General features: G+C 32.9%; 1 protein-coding gene across 1 annotated transcript in view; it reads left to right on the forward strand.

The window, feature by feature from the left end:
- Positions 1–23,180, forward strand: part of ds (dachsous cadherin-related 1) — a 222,397-nt gene that overhangs the window by 10,602 nt on the left and 188,615 nt on the right. Inside the window, exons 2-3 of the mRNA XM_075369073.1 lie at positions 7,406–7,682; positions 13,229–13,434. Coding sequence (XP_075225188.1) covers positions 7,406–7,682; positions 13,229–13,434 — 483 coding nt within the window. The remainder of the gene's footprint in view (positions 1–7,405; positions 7,683–13,228; positions 13,435–23,180) is intronic.

Here is a 23,180-nt window from a genome sequence, read left to right on the forward strand (position 1 = left end):
ATGGATTTTATTCTTTTCTGATTTTACCCTTTTCCCACGTTTCGGTACCAAAAATTGCATTCTGCTCCGTAAAAATATCAACACGTTTTTTGTTTTTAATTCTTAAATTATGTTAAAAATAGCAGGCTTTTTTCTCAGAAATTTTTCTGTTTGTTGTGTAAGTCTATTTTTAATTTGAAAATATTTTACTTAATCGAGGGCTTCGATTAAGAAAACTTCAGTAGTTCTTTGTAGGATCGATATACTCGTAAGTTTAAAAAAAGTTTATTGAGAAACAGTGCGGACAATTTTGTTAGTTAATTTGTAAAAATTAATTTCGGTTTGCCACTTTTAAATCCGATTTATTTTTTATCTCAAATTTCAAATAAATATAGTTAGTTAATATTATGGCGTATCGTCTAATCGTTTAAGTTTTCTTCACACTTTTAACTCGTTAGTATTTATCATAGTTACGTACACGTTTATATATCTATTTTTTATTTTAATATCTTCTGTACAAAAAGAAAATTAATCTTTCAATTTTTATTTCTTTTTATCCATTTTTTTTTTTTTTAATAAGAATTAAAAAATACATGCAACTATTATTTTTCTTTCTTTTTCATTAAAGGAATAGGTTATTCCTGTAGGCTACAAATGAAATGAGAATTAAGGTACTGCAGTCGTTCACAGAGTCAGACGGTGTGTTGAGAAGGAGTACAGTCTAACTTATAAGTTAAACGGAATGTGTCGTTCGCGTGGTCCTTTTTATTCATAAATCAGACTGTGACAGTAAAGAATCTGGTTCGGTGCGCACTTCCAATTTATAAATTTTGTAAATTGACGAGACATATATTATACAGCTTGCCGAAAAATCCAAATATACAATACGACCTCTACGTTTTTTTTCTCGTAATCCGTAGAATTTTTTTCATCGACAAAAAAAACTAATAAATACGAATGTATTCATGGAATTATAAAATTACAGTACAGATCTTCTTTTCTTTTTGATGATGTAAATGTTCTCTGTTCTGTTATTTTTTTTAATTTTGTATAATAAGATTTTGTTTTTAACTTGTACAAACTGCCTTACAAAGCTCGAGAGTACTGTGGAGGTGTATTTTTATTTTATAATATAAAATTTAAACGACCTGCATTAGTTTATTTAATTCGGATCGTAAGCGATCGGTTTATAGTTTTTTTTTTTCAGTTTCTTATTACATCATTATTTTTATTATTGTTATATATGTTATTTGGGAAGTAGAATTTCTAAAGATGGACGAAGCAGGAACGATATAAAATGCCGAATAGCACAGGCGAAACGAGCCTTCAGTCAGAAATATAATTTGTTTACATCAAAAATTAATTTAAATGTCAGGAAAAGATTTTTGAAAGTGTATGTTTGGAGTGTCGCTTTATATGGAAGTGAAACTTGGACAACCGGAGTATCTGAGAAGAAAAGATTAGAAGCTTTTGAAATGCGGTGCTATAGGAGAATGTTAAATGGATAAAGTGACAAATGAAGAGGTATTGCGGCAAATAGATGAAGAAAGAAGCATTTGGAAAAATATAGTTAAAAAAGAGACAGACTTATAGGCCACATATTAAGCCATCCTGGAATAGTCGATTTAATATTGGAAGGACAGGTAGAAGGGAAAAATTGTGTAGGCAGGCCACGTTTGGAATATGTAAAACAAATTGTTGGGGATGTAGGATGTAGAGGGTATACCGAAATGAAACGACTAACACTAGATAGGGAATCTTGGAAAGCTGCATCAAACCAGTCAAATGACTGAAGACAAAAAAAAAATTACATCGTTATTTTAACAGGACATTTCAACTAGTCTTCAAATTTATAATAATAATAATAGTCATAATTATGCATTCATTTGTGTGTTCATTTCTCTTCTATAGTAGCATCTGACCTGGTAATCGTTTATATAAAACTTTAAGTTGTTTATCTGATATGATAAATCTTATACCCTTCGTTTTTAGGAAACGTTTCGATATCGTTTTAGTTAATTTTTTTAAATACGAACAAATACAACTGAATCGGCATAGAAATAATAAATAATAGGGATAAAATAAAAGCGGATTTTTCATAATAATTACTCTGTAAAATAAAATTAACGTTATATTTCTTTCGAAGTATTTTGAATAAATCAATTAATTTTCAAATAACGAACCGCCATCGATATCAGGATAAAAACAAGGTAATTTGAAAAATGAGGTTATAAGGAACCCGGAACCTGAGGACCCCTTTTTTTTCTAATAGATCCAAAACTCTTTCTCGGTTCCTTATTTCAAATTCTAATCAAATTTGTATTTTGATTCACGAATTAAGTAAATAATATTTAAAAGACTAAAAAGATATTTAAAAGAGAATTCAGGTAAGTAAAATTTAAGTTATACGACGTAAAAGATGAAAGGATTAGTCGAAGGAAATCCAACGTTTTTAAAATTAAGTTCGTTTCGTATCCAGTAATCGGTTGATATTTTTATTCCCACTATATTTCGTTACAACTTAATTAAATTAAGGAATTGAATAGCGTATCCTAAGACGCGATTGTATTCAAACGTAATAATCACAGGAAAAATTGTGAGAGGAAGAGGAAGAAGGAAGATATGAGTGTCGAATGATTTTAAAGGGAGATGAGAATACTGTAATTTAAAAGAAAAAGCTCGGTACAGACCGTCAAGGATAATGCTGTTTTTCTTTATATATATATATATCGATAGACAGTTCCAGTAAAGAAGAATAATTAAATTAAGTACAAGAAGTGGACAATATTCGTTGAAACCTGTAATAATTTAGGGAGCACGATATAAAAACCAGAATAAACGAGAAAGTAAGTAAAAACCTCAAAATAAATTTTCTAACCGATTTCAAAACCGGTAGAAAGTTTTCATATCGATCCGTAAGTTTATTTACGTTCCGCATAATACGATTTCTTACTACTTACTACTACACACGACCGAATACTACGATTTCGCTGATTTAAAAAAAAAAAAGTAAGTTTTGGTTGTAAATTTAACTAATAGACTCATAGCAAGTGGTGTTTTTGACATCAGTGGAGAATTTTTTAATGGAATAATTTACACGATCAAGGTCAAGTAGAAGAGATTTTTTCTGTTTTATAATTATTACTTAATATTGGCTACAGTAGTATGTATGTATATATATATATATATATATATATATATATATATATAAATGTTAAGTTCGTTTGGGTACGCTTCAAAAACTCAAAATGTTCTGCACCGATTGAGCTCATATTTTAGCACGGTGTATAACCCGCATCAAATATTGTTTCCATCAATTTTTAATAAATCGATCTATCTATTTTTAATTTGGAAATGTAAACAAAGGAAAACCAATCAGATCAATGCAAGATGGCCGCTGTCAAACACAACGACCAAATTTCTTTGAATTATATTTAACAGCTAAAACGTCTGTATTTTATTAAAAAAAAAAAAAAACGATAAAAATTTTTAGCACGATATATAACCTGCATCAAAGATTGTTTTCATCTATTTTTAATAAATCTATCTATCTATTTTTAATTTGTACAGTTTTTTAATAAATAAGAGGCTAATAAATCAGATGGAAATGTAAACGAAGGAAAACCAATCAGATCAATGCAAGATGGCTGCTGTCAAACACAACGACCCATCATAAAGAGCCCGTATGGCCGTTGCCAATGTAAACAAAATCACAACTGATTAAGTAAACAAATTTCTTTGAATTATATTTAACAGCTAAAACATCTGTATTTTATAAAAAAAAAAACAAAAAAAAACACCAAAACAAAAAGAAAAGCCACCAAGAACGATGACTTACAGTAAATAAATTAAAACACCCGACTTTCTTATAGCCCAGATAGACTTAAGACTATGCAAACAAAAAAAGTCGAAATAACCAAATACACAGAAAATAATATCCCTACATAATGACCAAAAAATCCTTTGTTAGGTTAAATATTCACTTTTGTCTGAATTTACAGAAGGCATTTACAACGAAGCATTGATAAATATTGAAGACAAGTGCTTAGCGAATGCAAATAAAGTTCTTAGTCGATTGGGAATGCCAGCACCCACCCGAGCTGCGATTGCTTCAATTGATGTGGATTTACGCCGTGAACAGAGTTACAACATTGGTGATCTTCAGTCATATGTCCAATCAAACATTCCCAAATTAACGCGTGAACAGAAAGGCATTTACGATCGCATAATGCAAATGATAAATGACGGAGTTGGGGGGACCTTCTTCTTGGATGCGTCAGGAGGAACTGGGAAAACATTCCTCATTAGATTGATTCTAGCAACGGTTCGATCAAAAAATGACATAGCCTTAGCTCTTGCTTCGTCTGGAATAGCTGCGACATTGTTACCAGGTGGAAGGACTGCGCATTCAGCTCTGAAGTAACCATTAAACATGCAAATCATCGAGACTCCCACGTGCAATATTTCCAAAGCATCCTGTATGGCAAAAGTATTACAAAAATGTAAACTCATTGTTTGGGGTGAATGCACAATGGCACATAAAAAATCGCTTAAAGCTCTTGATCGATCGTTACGAGATTTGCGTGGAAACGCAAATATTAAACCACCACACATATTAAAATTGAAAATAGGTGTGCCAATTATCCTGTTGCGGAATATTAATCAGCCAAAACTCTGCAACGGCAAGCGACTTGCAGTTAAGAAATTGATGAATAACGTAGTGGAAGCAACGATTTTAACGGGGCCTTTCAAAGGTGAAGATGTCCTCGTTCCTCGAATACCCATGATCCCGACCGATACACCATTTCAATTTAAAAGATTGCAATTCCCAATTCGATTGGCATTTGCAATCACAATCGGTAAATCTCAAGGTCAATCTTTAGAATTGTGTGGTTTAGATTTAGATGCGGATTGCTTCTCACATGGACAACTGTATGTGCGTTTTCCGAGTCGGCAAACCAGATAGCCTTTATATCTACGCAGACAGTGGAAAAACGTAAAATATTGTATATCCACAAGTATTGCAGAATTAAACTTTTATGAAACGTATGCCTTGTTTTGTTTCTCATTTCTCATCCATGCAACCACAATGTGCCACAGCGAAGCGTGGCGGGTACAGCTAGTATATATATATATATGTGCAAGATCTAAAGGCACTCTGAAATATTTCACATGAAATTTCAAGAAAATCATACATACTCGCGTATTACAGAAATCTTAGATCAAGAGTCTACAGTACTATTACATGTTTTTTTCTATTGTTATGTTTATTTTTATCAAGATAAAGGTTTTTCTCTGATTACTGCTTACAGACAACCTCTTTTGATACGGATCGCGGATTTTTAAAAAGAAATTTACTGTATTTTAAATACATTGCGTTAGGAAAGTTGCTGTGCACTGGAGTTATGGAAGTGTATGACAAACCTTCCTTAATTATATTTCATTATTCTATAAAAAAATATTAAGCTACAGATACTTCAACCGGAATATTTTATAAAACATCGATACAATACTGCATACGTTTCGATTTGTTTTCACACGGTTTAACCAGATGATGTCTCATCATCATGTACGTATGCGTTTATTGCGATTTTTAGTTGAACACTCGTGCTCGGTATGTTGCGATACACACCCCCCGTAGAAAGTCATCTGGAGGAGTCAGATATAGTGATCGTGCAGGAGACAAAACCCTCGAAATGATTCGTTCACCGAAGACGTTTAGAAAAAAGCTATCGATCTGTTGTTAGCCGTGTGCGCTGCAGCGCCATATTGTTGGAACTAACCTTGATTAATTTCCACTTTTGGTAACTGACTGATGAAGTTTGTTAAAATTGTACAATAACTATCACTATTAAGTGTATTTTCAAAAAAGATTGGACTCACAATGCGCGTTCTACTCGCACCGACCCAAACTCCAATTTTCCCTTCGTGTAAAGATTGTTCGTATAATTCATGGGAGTTAGTTGTCGACCACAGTCGTGTATTTTATAAATTAATATAGCCTCCCGGATAAAAAACGTATTTTCGAGGATATCTACGGAATTTTGGTCGATAAAACGTTTAAACCGTTGACAATAATTTTCTGTAGGTATCAATTCTTGAACGCAGATTACCTTGTAGGGGAAAAGTTTCAGTTCTTTTCTTACAGCTTTATGTGCGGTAGGTAGCCCAATATCATGTTGCTGTGCTAACTTAAGCGTTGACTTTGATGGACTTTGGGTCATAGCATCCGAAATATCAAGCGGCTTCTGTTCGTCTAGTTTAGGTGGTCTTCCGCTTTGATCATCTTCAACACAACTTGTTGCCCAAAAATTTTTCAAAAAGAGTTCGAACCGACTGCGGTGATGAACGGGAGGAGTATTTGAAAACTAGTGCTGCATTAAATCAGTATACTTGTCACCTTCATAAAAGACCTGTTAAGCGAGAAAAATACGTTCCTCTACCGAAAGAATCGTTATGTTTCTCGTTGATTCCGATAAACGAAACAACACGAAATGAAACGAAGCGCGTTGAATCACGACTGACATTTTGGTTTATTGATGAGCAAAACCCAACGAACCCACAGGTGAACCGACCTAACGCCGAAAGAATAGAATGCACCGCATAATTCTAAAGAACGCTGCACAACGACTTTCTGAACATACTCTACAACTAAAAATAAAGGTAAAAAGGAATAATGAAATCGATTTCAAAAATATACTGAAAAGTAAAACGTAATTTTTAATTAGTTTTTTAATTTGATTTTTTTGAATAAACAACTACGAAAAATTAGCTAACTTCTAAAAGTTTCAAAGAGTGAAAGATACGGACTTTAATAGTATCACTTTTTTTTTGAAGGGAGATTTCGTTTTTCTTTTTCTTTCGATCTGACTTCTAAGGATCACGTTTATATAGCTAAACTTCTTTATTCTTCCAAAAACTCTTCATTATTTCACTCATTTTCCTTTTCATCTTATCCCGCCATTTACGTTTTTGCTTTTTCTTTCTCTCTTCTGAAAATTCAAATCCATTTAACTTTTTTTTTTGGAATCTTGTCATCAGAATTCCACTTTTTTTGATATAGTGAGGAATTTCAAATCCTATTCTGTTACCTTAAATCAGCTTATTTTTGTTTCTCTTTTTTTTTAAATTACTGATTTGTTTATTTAATGTTCTCTCATTCATTCTATACAGATGTTCGCAAAATATAAATCTTATTTTCCTCATTGTATGTTCTTTTTTCAAAATTTTTATAAATCTTTTCTGTTTTTCTTAATCTATAAATACTGTTTACATATTTTGGGCCGTGTAGTTTTCTTAATTTTTTTTTTTTTTTTTTTTTAATTCTGAATAGTTTTGTAAATTCTCTGACTTGATTTATTTTTTTTTGTTTCCTGCTTTTCTGTAATAATTACGACTAAAAAATTCACATTTTGTTTTGTTTCAGGAGGATTAAGTACTACAGCTATGGTCAAAATTCAATTAACTGATGTAAACGATAACTGGCCGATGTTTTACCCGAGAGAATACAACGTTTCATTGACAGAAGGAGGTGTTCCTAGTTCAAACACACCGGTAGTCGTTGTCGTCGCCACGGATAGAGATTCAGGAAGATTTGGTACTGTATCGTATAGAATAGTTGCTGGAAACCAAGGAAATTTGTTCAGGATAGACAGAGCTACCGGTGAAATCTTCTTAACGAGACCAAATTTACTTTCATCATCGTAAGTTTTTTTGTTGTTATCGAACTTTAATATATTTATTTTAATATATATAATTTATATATATATATATAAAATATATATGTATATGTATTATGTACAGCTTTCATATATTTTATACCGCTTTAATAAGAGATTACTTTTCTCTTATTGTATGTAAATGTACGCGCTGAATATTTCACATCTGTTTAAATTTTACGTACGCATGAATCGTTTAGATATACGTTTAAAGATTATTAATATCAAAGTTTCTTAAAAGTATTTTCACCTTAGACTACAGCTTTCAAGATTTCTTGGCTAAATCGTGAACCTTTCTCTTACATTTAAATGCCAGATTACAATACCGCTAATATTTACTTCTTTTTCAACCGTTATATAGATTTTTCTAATAAAGAATTTTTTTTTTAATTTAAATTACTGGTATTTTTTTAAGTTGTAAGTGAAAATAGTTAATATATTTTCACCGTAAAAATATTAGAAAGTTATTATTAAAATACGGACGTTTTATTTTTGCGCTACGAGTCATCACCGACATAATAACATTCGTTGTCGATATCGTTAATCTTTAACCGATAAGATTGACCTTCAGGTCATCTACACTTTTTATTGTTGAAGTACTTAACGATAAAAACGGAAGTATTAAACATTTTTTTTCAACTTTCTCCCCGATTTCAATTTTTTTCTTCTGATTCTTGTTTTTTTTAAGAAACAAGTCTTTTCTCAACTGATTTGAGATAATTTTTCTAACGTTAAACATTTTTTGGAGAATCGAAAAATAATTATTCCCAGATTTATTTATTTTTCATAGCCGATCGCTTTATTTAAATATTATAAAAGTTACTAATAAGAAAGTTTATCTTCTGCACCGAAATATTTATCTCCTATTAGAAGAAATTTCGCCATCTAATTCCACTTTTAGCGTAAGTACATAAGGTAGTTAAATAGTTAGCGTCGTTTCTACCGATATTAATATCTTAATTATTTATTATTTAATTATAAATTTTATTTGAATAGATAGGTACCCCTAAACGTTTAATGCCGTGTTTCGTGACAGTTGGAGGAAAAGGAGATACATTCGATCCCCCAGTCTTTTGTTACGATATTGTCGCTTCGCATAATATTTGAAATACAAGTGTCACTATTCGGAGTTACTTTCTATGAGATTAATGATTATTTATTGTATCATTATAATACTGTAGCCCGAACAAAGAGAAGAGGTCACGTGCCAGGCTTAATATCTCTTACCTAAAAATTATATTTATTCCCTGTTCAAATACAGAGATAGAAGAACAATTGCTAACATGTACAGGAACCAAACGGCAACAATAACAATTGAAGAACATAAGAAAGAAGCCGTAATAAGAAAGGGAGTCCGACAAGGATGTTCCCTATCTCCGTTACTTTTTAATCTTTACATGGAACTAGCAGTTAATGATGTTAAAGAACAATTTAGATTCGGAGTAACTGTACAAGGTGAAAAGATAAAGATGCTACGATTTGCTGATGATATAGTAATTCTAGCCGAAAGTAAAAAGGATTTAGAAGAAACAATGAACGGCATAGATGAAGTCCTACGCAAGAACTATCGCGTGAAAATAAACAAGAACAAAACAAAAGTAATGAAATGTAGTAGAAATAACAAAGATGGACCGCTGAATGTGAAAATAGGAGGAGAAAAGATTATGGAGGTAGCAGAATTTTGTTATTTGGGAAGTAAAATTTCTAAAGATGGACGAAGCAGGAGCGATATAAAATGCCAAATAGCACAAGCTAAACGAGCCTTCAGTAAGAAATATAATTTATTTACATCAAAAATTAATTTAAATGTCAGGAAAAGATTTTTGAAAGTGTATGTTTGGAGTGTCGCTTTATATGGAAGTGAAACTTGGACGATCGGAGTATCTGAGAAGAAAAGATTAGAAGCTTTTGAAATGCGGTGCTATAGGAGAATGTTAAAAATCAGACGGGTGGATAAAGTGACAAATGAAGAGGTATTGCGGCAAATAGATGAAGAAAGAAGCATTTGGAAAAATATAGTTAAAAGAAGAGACAGACTTATAGGCCACATACTAAGGCATCCTGGAATAGTCGCTTTAATATTGGAAGGACAGGTAGAAGGGAAAAATTGTGTAGGCAGGCCACGTTTGGAGTATGTAAAACAAATTGTTGGGGATGTAGGATGTAGAGGGTATAATGAAATGAAACGACTAGCACTAGATAGGGAATCTTGGAGAGCTGCATCAAACCAGTCAAATGACTGAAGACAAAAAAAAAAAAAAAAATTATATATATATTTATATTTTTTTAAATTTCTTTAGGGCTTTCGGCTATCTATTCTATCAAAATATAAGTAAAAATTTGTAAAATATGAAATCGCAGAAAAGTTTTTTGTCCTTTTTTCACCTTAATATAAATATAGTCATATTTTACTACTTTTTAATTATATTTTGATCGAGTGAACAGCTGAATGTTTCAGAATATATTTTTTATTTTTATTTTTTTCATTTATTTTCTGGTAAAAGATGATTTTAATTATTATTACCATACTAAAATTATTACATGACCGTACTAAAATCTTTTTTCCTTTTTTGCATTTTAAAGTACTTGTTATATTTATTTACTACAGTGTATATTCGGCTTGGTGAATAAATCGACAAGAACCGCTTTACTCTTTGTTATCCCGGTAAGCCTGGCGTAGAACTCTTCTTAATTTTGTGAAATAGTTACGCCGAATTTATCGGTAATTTTTCAGTTAAGGTCTGTACGACTGTTAAATTACAGTACCCAAACCGCTGGAATATACTTATACTTTTTCTACGGTACAGAACGCTAGATCCTCGGTATAAATCGAATTTATCATTACCTAAAGGAAAAATCGATAGTCGGTTAATATGGTTACTTAATAGAAGATCGGCGTCGTTTATCTTAACGGGATTATGGCCAGCCGATTAGAATAGATTTATCGTTTGCAAAATATAAAATATCGATCGGTTTCGTATTAAGTTAATAAATTTTTTGTGTTAGAACGGAATATTCACGTAACGCTAAAGTCGACGGTTGTTTTACATTCGTTAATAAATCGTAGATAGTCGACAAAGTACAGTTTCTTTAAAACAATATCCTTTTTATATAGAAGTACAACTATGTCGAATAAAATAAGTTCTACGAAAATTAATTCCTGAAATTTAGGAAGAGTAGAAGTCTGATAGACGAACTGGTAAATCGGTTGATTCTTTACCTAAGGATTTCGTTTTTAAAACGGAGCGAGAAAAATCAAAACCTAATTTACTAGAAGTTATTTTTTTACCCCGTCCGTCACCGGTCTACGACTTTCTGATTTATGTAGATCGTAGTTTGCGGGAAAGTTAATATATAAATAAGAACGAACGATTCAGCTTACTTTAGAGATACCCAAAAACCTTGCGGTACACCGCATTATATCGTAGCTTTCATCTTCAAAATAACCGACCTTTTCTACTTTTCTTCATTAAAAATTTTCAATGAAAGTTTTTTATCGTTTATGATGATAATCAAAGGTCAATAAAAAAAAATCATCATAATTTGGAAACGAGATAAAGGTAAAAAAAAATCGGTATTTTTTATGCTGAATCTTAAAATAAAATCAGATATTCTTCATCACCGTTGTAGTTTTGGTTATGATCCTTTCAAATATTGAGAAACTTCTTAAATAATAGAATACAAAAATAATAATAATTACGATTAAAATTCCTACCGTTATTTTGCAGACATTTACGTTTATCTTAATTTCTTTTTTCTTATTTTCCCTTGTGTGTTCGGTGAAGTCTTCTCTTTTTATCGTCCAGCAATAGTCACTCGTCGTGCGTTCATCCCATCTGCCTTGATAACGTTGTTCCATTTGTAATATATCGTGGTGGAACGTTTCTTCTAGCTCGTCGCTGGTGACACTCGATTCTAAAGGGAAAAAGTCCAATTGAGAATGTAAAATGTGAATTTTCAACGACATTCTGCAGTCTAAATTTTGGTTGTTTATTAAGAATTCATTTATAAGCCGATCGTGATTTTCAGCTTTTCTGTTTCCAAGAAAACCAGTAACGACATATTTGAACGGCTTCCATGCTGCTAGTTCATTAGGATTCAGTTTACTGTCAAATATATTTTCACGAATTAATTTTCTTATTTGTGGTCCGATGAATATTCCCTCTTTTAATTTGGCTTCGGTTAATTGTAAAATAACCTCAGTTAAATATTTAAAGGCGTCTCCATCTTTATCTAATGCTTTTACAAAATTTTTCATCAGTCCTAGTCTTATGTGTAGAGACGGTAAAATAATAGGATATGCTTGGACAAGGGGAATATTGAAACATTTTTCTTTTCTGGGGTAACCGATTTCTTTTTGGCCAGTCTTTAACTGCGTAGTGTTTATCGGCAGCCCGACTATCCCGCAAACACAAGAAACACATTATATTTTGTAAAGCCACTCTGGAGACAGAGAAGAAGCCCTATCGCTTTCAGGTCAGCGAAGATTGGCCATGAGTGTTCATCGTTCTTAATACTTTTAAAATTTCTGACGTAAATTTCATATGTTTCTTTCATTCCTGCCACATGTGCTACCGGTATATACGAAAAATTGTTCCAGTTACGCAACAAAACTGCCTTTAAGCTTCTGTTTGATGAATCCGTAAATAAACGCCGATCATGAATAACGTATTCAATTTCCGGTTCAGATGCCCGCTAACAAGACGGCAGGAACGAATTAAACCATCTCTTCTAAATATTTCAGTAAATTTTAGTTTCGATTTCTATTTACTGAAATTTGAGTATCCTGTTTAATAAATTCCATTCTTTGAAGCTGCATGTCGTTTCGACAAATACAAGTCACGAATTAGTTCGCTCAGCTCTGCTTGTCTTATGAGGCGAGGTTCAGTATTTGGAATTTCACTTTAATGTTTGAATCCATATTTCGCCATGGAGTGCAGTAAATGCGGCGCTAAATACACACCCTACTTAATAAATCTTGATGTTGAATAAAATAATACCAAAAGTTGTTCTGTCACAGAAATTTTTCACTAAATTTACGGCATCACTTGTGAAACAATCTTCATAATATCTGTGTGATAAAACCACTACCCCGACTAAAGAACACAACAAGTGATACCGAGAGCTGAACTCATACTGAAGAAAATTTCATCTCGTTGAATTACTCTCATTTCTTGATTCGCTGACATGTCCGGCTTGATATAAAATGACATCGTTCGACTGTTATACATCAAATATAGGTCTAGAGCACCCATTATAATATAAATCAGGTATGAAAGACCAAACATGCGGACTTACTAACTTATTTGTATTGTTTGTTCTACGAATGATGCAACAAATAAATTTGGGGGGGTTGTAACTTAAGAACGTTAAGTGACGGTTTGTTTCGGAATTCATATTCAGATTCGGCATATAAAATAGTATATAGAACACTTCCTCCCTTTTCAGTTCCAAATTTTATGTTGACTTGTGTAATTATAAGAAAACGAATTAAACGATAATAATAATAATTTTAATTTTTTTTATTTCAGTTCTCAACCGTTTCATCGTTTAAATGTTTCTGCAACCGATGGCGGGGGTCTTCGTGCTTTACAAGATGCTGAAGTGTTTTTAAGCGTTACCGATTCCACAGCTAGACCACCGACATTTGAGCGTACAAGATATAATTTTAATATACGGGAAGATGTTCCGAGAAATACGATAGTCGGTGCCGTTAAGGCTACGTTTTCTGATGGTGGTAAGTCATTGATACGTTTTCTATGTACGTAAGTTATTTCTTTATAAATAAAAATTACTTTAAATGTAATTTAATCTCTTGCATCGAATTAAAACAAAAAATTGTAAGACTACTTTACTTCGTTTTCGTTGTTTCTTTTCTATACCGTTCCGTGGCGTAGTTTTTTACGCCCGATAATATAGTATAATATTTTTATCGCAAACTATAATAAAGGAATCTGTTTTTTCGCTTGCTAATAACCGATCCGTTAATTAAATTAATTTTATCCCGTTATATCAACAGTATTGTTTACTATTTATAAGATATAAATATGTTAGTACTTGAAAAGGATTCGACTAAACGAGCGAGTAATCGTGTATAAAATAAATTACTTAAATTAACATTTATAATAATCATAACGATAATATTAGTAAAATTAACTTTATAACTAGTGAAATAGGTTTATTTAATTACCGGGAAAAATAAATTACAGCGACTGTGATTATAATAAATTAAAAGGATGTGACAGCGATCACCGGCGTCGGTAATCCAGTTTTCATTTCGTTGGCGGTCCTGATCTCCTCGTAAATGAGCGAGAGAGTAAAAAATAAATAAAACGAGAGAGAGAAACGAGTCGAATGCGGTTGCAGCATCAGTCGCGGTCGTGGTACGTAAGAAATATCTTACATCTGTTTAATTCTCAGTACGCCGGCCGCTGCTCTGATGTCGCTTTTGATTCTTACTTGTGCTGAAGCAGGCTCGGTCCGACCGAGCCGTGTGTGTAGCTTAATTTTTACGGAGTCGCGAATAAATCTGCCGGATCGACCGTGTAGCATAGTACGCCGGCCTTTGTATGCAAAATCGAGTGGCTAGACTGAAACACCGTCTGGCCGGGCCTGTCGGGCGCACCGAGCTCGGGGTACCTCGCGACCGTCTCTAGAACCGGGTACCGAAAGAAAATAGCGGTTTATCGGAGTCGAGGCTTAATCGGTATGCAGGCATGTCGAGGGGGGTTGATTCTCTTCGCTAGATTAGGGTAAACTCGGTCCGCTTCCTGGTAAGGACGTCGAGATAGCGAGGGCTGATAAACGGTGCGGTAGGTGGGACGCGGGGATATGACATCACGACAACACGACGGGACGGGAACGGGGACGGGGACGGGTACGAGCGAGCAAGTGCAACAGCTTGACGGTTCTCCTCGCCCGGCTCAGACTCGCTCTGTGGCCCTCCTGTTCGGTCGCACTCCTGCTGTCTTTTTCTCTCTTTCTTCCTTTCTCGTTCTATTTATTTATTTTTCTTCTTCTCTATCTCTACCGTCCCGATCGGGCTCGCGGTCGGGCTAAATAAAACGTAGAAACGCGTGATGGGATGTCGTGCCGCTACAACTCTATTTTCATATTCACGTTTTCGATACTCCTGGAACGTCGACGACTACGAAGGGAGGAAGACGGTAGCAAGCATCGCACGATGCATTACATTGTAGCTACCCTCCTCTTCTGGCATAACTACCTCACCCTCTGTAACAAAACACACGCTTACCGCGTTCTTACTCGGCCGCTCACCGTCAATGTTTTACGAAGATCTACTGTATTGTTAAACATAAAGACCATATCGTACCGTAATTAATGGTTTTTGTAAAAAATTGAATTTACAAAATACTTTTAATGTCTTTTTGGTTTGAGCGTATCGTATCAGGTTTACGTATGAACTTTTACTATGTTCTATAACGAAGAATTTATGTTTTTTTTTATTTTAATTTTCATTAAATTAAAAAAAAAAAAAATGTTAGGTGTTACGTCTTTCGACCATTTAGAATTAAAATATTTATCTCAAGTTCACTGTATTAAATATTATCGTGATTATAAAACGATAGTTTGTTTTACATTACAATTTTCAGTACAAAGGCGATCGGTTCATTTTATTCATTACACTTAAAATATTTATTTAAAAAAACCATCGATAAATACTTTATGAGGATTTGACTAGATCATCTTTTTGTCTAAACATGTAATAATAATGTAAACATGTAATAATAAAAAATTATATATAAAGATATATAATTTTTTATTACTCGTCGTTTTCAGAAAAATGTTATAAAATGATTCTGCAGTATTAATATCGCAGTATAATCAATATTTTATGTTAATTACTAATCGTTTGTATAACTCCTTTTTAAAGATCCTGTTGGTTTTAAAGTAGATACTGTTGGTTTGAAGAGTTAAACTTTAAATTTTAGTTCGTAAAAGATATATCCGGAATCATTCGTCGGTCCACACAGGATTCTTTACCGATAGGGGATCTACCAGGTTAGAGAACGAATATTCTTCAGGTTAAAAAAACTCCTTATTTCATTATTTTCAGTAATAAAGAATAATTTACTAGTTACAACATGTAAAAGTGATATATTCTTTTTAATATGTTTAATTCAGTAATGCCCTTCCTAGCTCGAAGTATAATCTAATGTTACGAAAATTATTTTGAAAGCGGTCTCTACATCGCTTTAATTCGGCTCACTATATATGTACAAATAATATAACATTATCGTCAGCAAGAAAATTAAAAATTAATTTGTTACTTTATAATATTTTGTGACAATTTTTTTTTACTGCGATCTATGTAAAGCACGAAAGATAAAAACAGTTATTTATATTTTCTTCTTTAAGAGCAGTGATTCTCAACCTTTTTAGCTCTACGATCCCCAAGAAGAAAAAAAAATAACCGATGAATATTTCGCCATCCCCCAACTCCAACCCGATTAAATCAACTTAAAACTATTTAGCTGCTTCGATAGCGACGGGAATGAACGCACTTGTATGAAGTGTACAGACATGAGCGATTTACAGGTTCCAACTTGATGTGTCTTTGGTCTGTTTGCATAATATTCGCTTTGAGAGCGTCATGTTTCAACGTAAAAAAATTTAGTTAGCGGAACGTATCCCGGAAGATAAAATCGATATCTCGAAAAGACGGGTACCGAATCCATTTATTGTAAACGTTGTTGCAGGTGCTAAGTTTCCGGTTGAGATTCACTACCGGCTTATCGAAACATCTGTCGATAAAATGTTACCGCTACAATTCATATGTGAAGATTTAGATACGTTTTGACTCGTCGAAGTGAATATAGAAATTTAGTCGCAGGAACATCGAAAATATTAATCCTTTTCGCCACGTCTTACCTCTCTGAAAAGGGGTTTTCGTTCATGATTGCGCTAAAAATTAAATATAGGAATCGTCTTTTATCGCTTGAAAACGATTTGCTTTTGTGTGTTTCTTACGTAGATCCGCGTACGAAGAAAAATTTAAATGGAAAACAAACTCGACCGTCTCTCATTAATTTATTTAATTTACGTGTGTATTTATAAATGTAAGTAAAATATTTATAATAAATGATTTTTTCCTCGTAAAATAGTTTCATTATTGTTTACATGTAAATTGTAAATTTCGCGACACCTCTTTCATATTAACGCGACCACAAGGTCGAGAAACTATGTTTGTTTAAGAGTAATGATGTTTATTTTAAAATAAGTCTGCGTAGAAAAAAGTGTAAATTTATAATTTGTAAGGCTCTGAATGTCGACCAAATTTCAGAAAAATTGGCCACCTAAATTGATATTTAGCTCGTAAAAAAGAAAGAAATATGAAACCGTTTCGCTGTATAATTCAATAGTACGTTAACCCTGGCTCGGTTTACTTGTTATACTGGTGAATAATGTCGAATTTTGAAGCGATCGGCATTTAACGTCTAGTTTGCTACATTTTCTCCAGTTATACTCGCGTACTTTCCTCTTTTTACGATTACCACCTACTTTTTTTATATTTCTTCTACTCTCATTAAATTGTACGTCTATGTATTTTATGAATAAGTGTAAAAACTTAGGAACTTTATTTGAATTAACGACATAAAATTGCAAAAGTGTAAACGACAGGAAAGAAAAGAATTCAACAAAAAGAAGCTATAATATAGTAAATTAGAATCAGATTTGAAGAATAGTGTACTTCTGTACGGACGTGAGACGCGGGGGCTTACAAAAAGGGAATAAAGGCTGGGAGAGGTATTTTAAGAGGAGATTAAACCGAGTAGAAAATAGATAAATATTAAGGGAGTTAACAAGCTTAATCAGAATAATTCAGAATAGGAAAGTTAACCGGCTGGGACGTCGTGAAAGGACAGACGATTGATTTTTATCGTTGTTAATAAATTGTTAATAAAAGAAGATAGGAAAAAATGAGATAATAGAAAATACGACTTACCAAGCACCGAAAAATTTAGCGGAAATACTTAAAAGAGAATGGAGGCGAATACGGTGAGTGGATCAGCCTCAGGTCTTACGGTGAAGTCATATTTTATCTATTTCTGCTAAAAATTTAATTTAATTTTTAAAATTTGAGTTTTATTCCGGTATTTATTTTCGTTATTTGTAAACCGGTATATAAATTTTTAATTAAATCATTACGTTACAGTTTTGTGTCATCGATCATCATCTCATCTTATATATCTTGTTATAACACTCGCTTAAACGTTAATTTAGATAACGGTATAAATAAGCGAATTTAAAAATTATAAATAAAGGATTAAACGATTATACCTTACGGTCGCCTTCAAAGAATTAACCTTAACGAGCCGGAAAGAAGTTTTTTACTTAAAAATTTAAAAACCAATAAAACCGGTTCAGAAAAACTTAACTGAAAATTCACAACAAAAAACCGAGGAACGTTCACCACCGAAAAAGAAATTACAAAAAGTCAAAGGTTTCCAGGAAAAATAATAACAACGAAAGAAAGAAAAACATTGAGAAATAATGAAAGAGATATAAAAGAAAACGAAAGTGGAATCGATTGAAATAATGTAGACCGTAGTTGCTTAAACGATAAATAAAGGACAAAATAAGAAGTTTGTTCGCGGTGAGTAGCTATATTTTATACAGAAGAATTGAGAGGAGAGTGGAAGAAGTGTTAGGAGAAGACCGATTTGGTTTCAGGAAAAGTATAGGGACAAGGGAAGCAATTGTAGGCCTCAGATTAATAGTAGAAGGAAGATTAAAGAAAAACAAACCAACATACTTGGCGTTTATAGACCTAGAAAAGGCTTTCGATAACGTAGACTGGAATAAAATGTTCAGCATTTTAAAAAAATTAGGGTTCAAATACAGAGATAGAAGAACAATTGCTAACATGTACAGGAACCAAACAGCAACAATAACAATCGAAGAACATAAGAAAGAAGCCCTAATAAGAAAGGGAGTCCGACAAGGATGTTCCCTATCGCCGTTACTTTTTAATCTTTACATGGAACTAGCAGTTAATGATGTTAAAGAACAATTTAGATTCGGAGTAACAGTACAAGGTGAAAAGATAAAGATGCTACGATTTGCTGACGATATAGTAATTCTAGCCGAGAGTAAAAAGGATTTAGAAGAAACAATGAACGGCATAGATGAAGTATTACGCAAGAACTATCGCGTGAAAATAAACTAGAACAAAACAAAAGTAATGAAATGTAGTAGAAATAACAAAGATGGACCGCTGAATGTGAAAATAGGAGGAGAAAAGATTATGGTGGTAGAAGAATTTTGTTATTTGGGAAGTAAAATTACTAAAGATGGACGAAGCAGGAGCGATATAAAATGCCGAATAGCACAAGCTAAACGAGCCTTCAGTAAGAAATATAATTTGTTTACATCAAAAATTAATATAAATGTCAGGAAAAGATTTTTGAAAGTGTATGTTTGGAGTGTCGCTTTATATGGAAGTGAAACTTGGACGATCGGAGTATCTGAGAAGAAAAGATTAGAAGCTTTTGAAATGCGATGCTATAGGAGAATGTTAAAAATCAGACGGGTGGATAAAGTGACAAATGAAGAGGTATTGCGGCAAATAGATGAAGAAAGAAGCGTTTGGAAAAATATAGTTAAAAGAAGAGGCAGACTTATAGGCCACATACTAAGGCATCCTGGAATAGTCGCTTTAATATTGGAAGGACAGGTAGAAGGAAAAATTGTGTAGGCAGGCCACGTTTGGAGTATGTAAAACAAATTTTTGGGGATGTAGGATGTAGAGGGTATACTGAAATGAAACGACTAGCACTAGATAGGGAATCTTGGAGAGCTGCATCAAACCAGTCAAATGACTGAAGACAAAAACAAAAAGCTATATTTATCTACATGACTTCTTTATGTAAAATTTAACAATTCATCCCGTTTCGTGATTTACATTGATATAATGAATTGAATTAACAATAATTACGAACGGTAAACTTCCTAAACCGTAGGTAGGTGTTTTCAAATTCGTCAAGAAAAAACCGTTTTTTGTTTATTTTTATAGAGATTTTTTTCTAATAACTTTTGTTTTATTATCCAGTTAAGCGCTTTTTTTCACAACGGTAATAATATATACGTTTTGTAATTATTTAATAAACTAACACAAAGTATCGTAATAAATCTTTTTTTTTCATTCTATTGAAATTCTTATAATATACTTCTCCATTGATCTTCGTAATGTAATGGAACTTACAAGGTGTTAAAACCTTCAGAGAGTTTTCTTTGTTGGCCGATTCTCTCTCTTTATTTGTTGGCTATTCCGTAGACAAAAATGCTGGAGTGTGTCTTCGCATTAAGGCATTCCGAGACGCAAAGCAAATGTTATACGTATTTCTACCTCTTCGGTACTACGTTTCGATGCGGTCGGTTACGCTTAGAGAAGTATTCTAGCCTAATAGGGATACCAACAACGCTGCGCCTTTTTTTCACGAACTAGTGTGTATATATAAATCGTCGCTTTTGCTCTTTACTGTTGTCCCAACTTACGCTACATCACCTCAGTTAAGCTTTGCATTCTGTTAACTACAACTCCCCGACAGAAACATCTTACATAACAGGAATACAAAGAATAAAAAAAAGCACGGCTGTATCGTTCTGCACTTAAATCCCCGGCACTATGTTACAGTGTAATAAACTATCATGCTAAAAAGTTTTGATGTTTAATTTTTAAATATCGCTTTACATTTAATTATTATATATAATATTACTATCACGGACATCCGTAGCGATAATTAACAAATATGCAAACAACAAATAAAAAACTCAATGTTGTTTCATCTAAAAAAAGTTTTTTTTAAATTATTTTTACGTATTAAAATTACTACTTAGAAATTTGCTGTTTTATTGTTTTTAAAACTGTTAAATCTGTTTTTCTTTCGCTTCTTATTTGTTATTAATACTTTACTTGTTTTTATAATTTTCAAACATTTTCGTCTCCGTTAACTGACTTTAATAAAAGAAAGTGATTCTCGCTTCAGCCCTTACTTTTTATCCGATAGACTGATTTAGAAGATTCTGTTTTCTATTTTGTAAATTTTTTTTATTAACCTCGTTATACTTTTTTCCCCATAACTAGGGGAAGATTTTTTTTTAACCTTTTCCCATCACAATGCTCCGCGCTTCTTAGCGCTCCGCAAAAATAGTTGGTATCTGATTGCCTCTCTTCATAGTCTTATGCTACCCTCTTGTGAAAAAATTTTCAAAAAATTACAGTATATTAACGAGATTTAACAGATTCTGACAAAAAAAAAACCTTACGATTGGATATTTTTTATGCCTGTAACAACAAAAAAATTGAAACCGTACAAAAATTACAATAATTTAATTGCAGAATTTTTTTTGCGCATTTCTATCGCGTTTTTTATTAGCGAATTTTTTTTTTTTTTTATTTGTGTTTATGAAACATAGTTTGCTGATTAAAAAAAAAATACTTTCAAGCAAATCGGTTGAAAGTTTGGCAAAATATGATGAAAAACCCGTGTCATAAATTACAGATTAATTAGCATATCAGTTTCGAGAAATTTTTATAGTTATTTATTTTTTCTTAGCGTTACATATAATGTAAAATTTATTTTAAAAATTATAAGACTTCCTTAGAGCATTTATTACGTAAAAAAACTTTTTTTACAACAGAGTATTGCTGTTACACGCCACGGGGGGGGGGGGCAATAGAGTTCATGAAACGCATAATAATTACCCCAGTAATTACAAGCTATTCGGTACAAACAACAGTTATTTTTTATGTTACTATGTATATAAAATCGTAATATATATTATATATATATAATATATAAAATAAGAAATTACGAGCGCGCACTAGTTTTTACACCAACATATAAATCGCAATATGGGAGATTCCCCAAAAAAACAAAAGAATGAAATAGATGAAAAATAATAAATAACCTAAACAAATAAAATGAAGTAATAAATTTATAAATAAAAAGCTCTTACCCCTAGTTGGTGATATTTTGGCGTGTGTGATACACGAGAAAGCATCCATCTATACAGAGTGGTACCTCACAAGCCACACACCTCCAGACTGATCTTACGCGAATGCCGTTTGCCGAGCACACAACGCATTGTCTAAAACTGTTTGTTCCCTCACGTTTAGGAAAATGTCTTGCTTCACAACTTTCAAGACGTAAAAATTCACGATTTCTTACATAAGATCCTCGTGCAGAAAATCTCGTAGGAGATGATGAAACAAGCCCTTTCAAAACCTCATTTCGAAACCATCAGAAGGATTGGTTCTTCTCCATCTTATTGCCGTATTATTTATTATTTATTGTAAGCCGTATAAGCATTGACAAGGAGCATATCAAAAATGTGGAAAAAGAGCATATCAAAAATGTGGAAAAAAAGTTTTTTCGTCCATTTTGTCATGCGCCTATGTAAGTAATAGCTTGAAGACAGAAGATAAGATTGATCAACAGCCCCCATATAATTATTGTAATCTACAATCATTACAGGTCTCACGAAATTTTCTGTACCGTGAATTGTTACACTGTATTTACCCTCTTCAGCAGGCCCATGAATAGAAGACAGAAGTGTTACCATTCGCTTGTCATTGAATAGAATACAAGATATTCCATCCAGTGTCGTACGACAGGCTAACCGGTGTCTGGTCAAACCTAATTGTTTACGTCTGTTTCGTGTGAATTCAGCTGGCATTCCAGCACGATTGGATCGAGCTGTTCCACAAGCTAGAATTCCCACATCTTTCAGTCGTCGATATAATTGCAGGGATGAAAAAAAATTTTCCATATACAAATGATATCCACAATTTTCATAACCTGCAATTAGATTGATAACTGTACGTTCAGTAATTTTTTCGTTTACATTTTGTTCCTCTCGTTGTCTCCCGAGATATACATTCATATCGAATGTGTACCCAGAATTATCGAAAAGTCTGTAAACCTTTATCCCAAAGCGCTTTCGTTTACTAGGTATATACTGCCGAAACAATACTCTACCCTTGTAGGCGCATAAAACCTCATCAACTACAATTTGTTGTCGTGGATTACAGAGTTCACGAGATTTCTGACGAGCAATTTAAAATATTTCGCGTACTCTCCAGAGACGGTCATAGTTACCAGTTTGCATTTCTGATTCTATTGGTGGATCCTGGTTAGTGAAGTGTAAATACTTCAAAATATGAAGAAAGACAGTTCTCGGTAATGTATTCCCAAACCAAGCGAAATGGGAAACCTCGTCAGTTGACCAGTATTCTTGTAAAGTGTGTCTTACAGTATGACCCATTTCCAGGATGATTGCAAAGAAACGTTTCATCTGGGCAAGACTAACGTCACCTTGAATTCTGTCCTTAGGTAATGGCCTATCAGGTCTACGGCTTTGAAAATACAAATTAGTTTGTGATGTTACTTTTTCAAGGATAGCCCCAAAAAACAACATAGATACGGCAAACGGCGTCTGCCCATGAATACGGGGATC

This window comes from Lycorma delicatula, chromosome 6 (genome assembly GCF_047948215.1).
Source record: "Lycorma delicatula isolate Av1 chromosome 6, ASM4794821v1, whole genome shotgun sequence".
Classification (NCBI taxonomy): domain Eukaryota; kingdom Metazoa; phylum Arthropoda; class Insecta; order Hemiptera; family Fulgoridae; genus Lycorma; species Lycorma delicatula.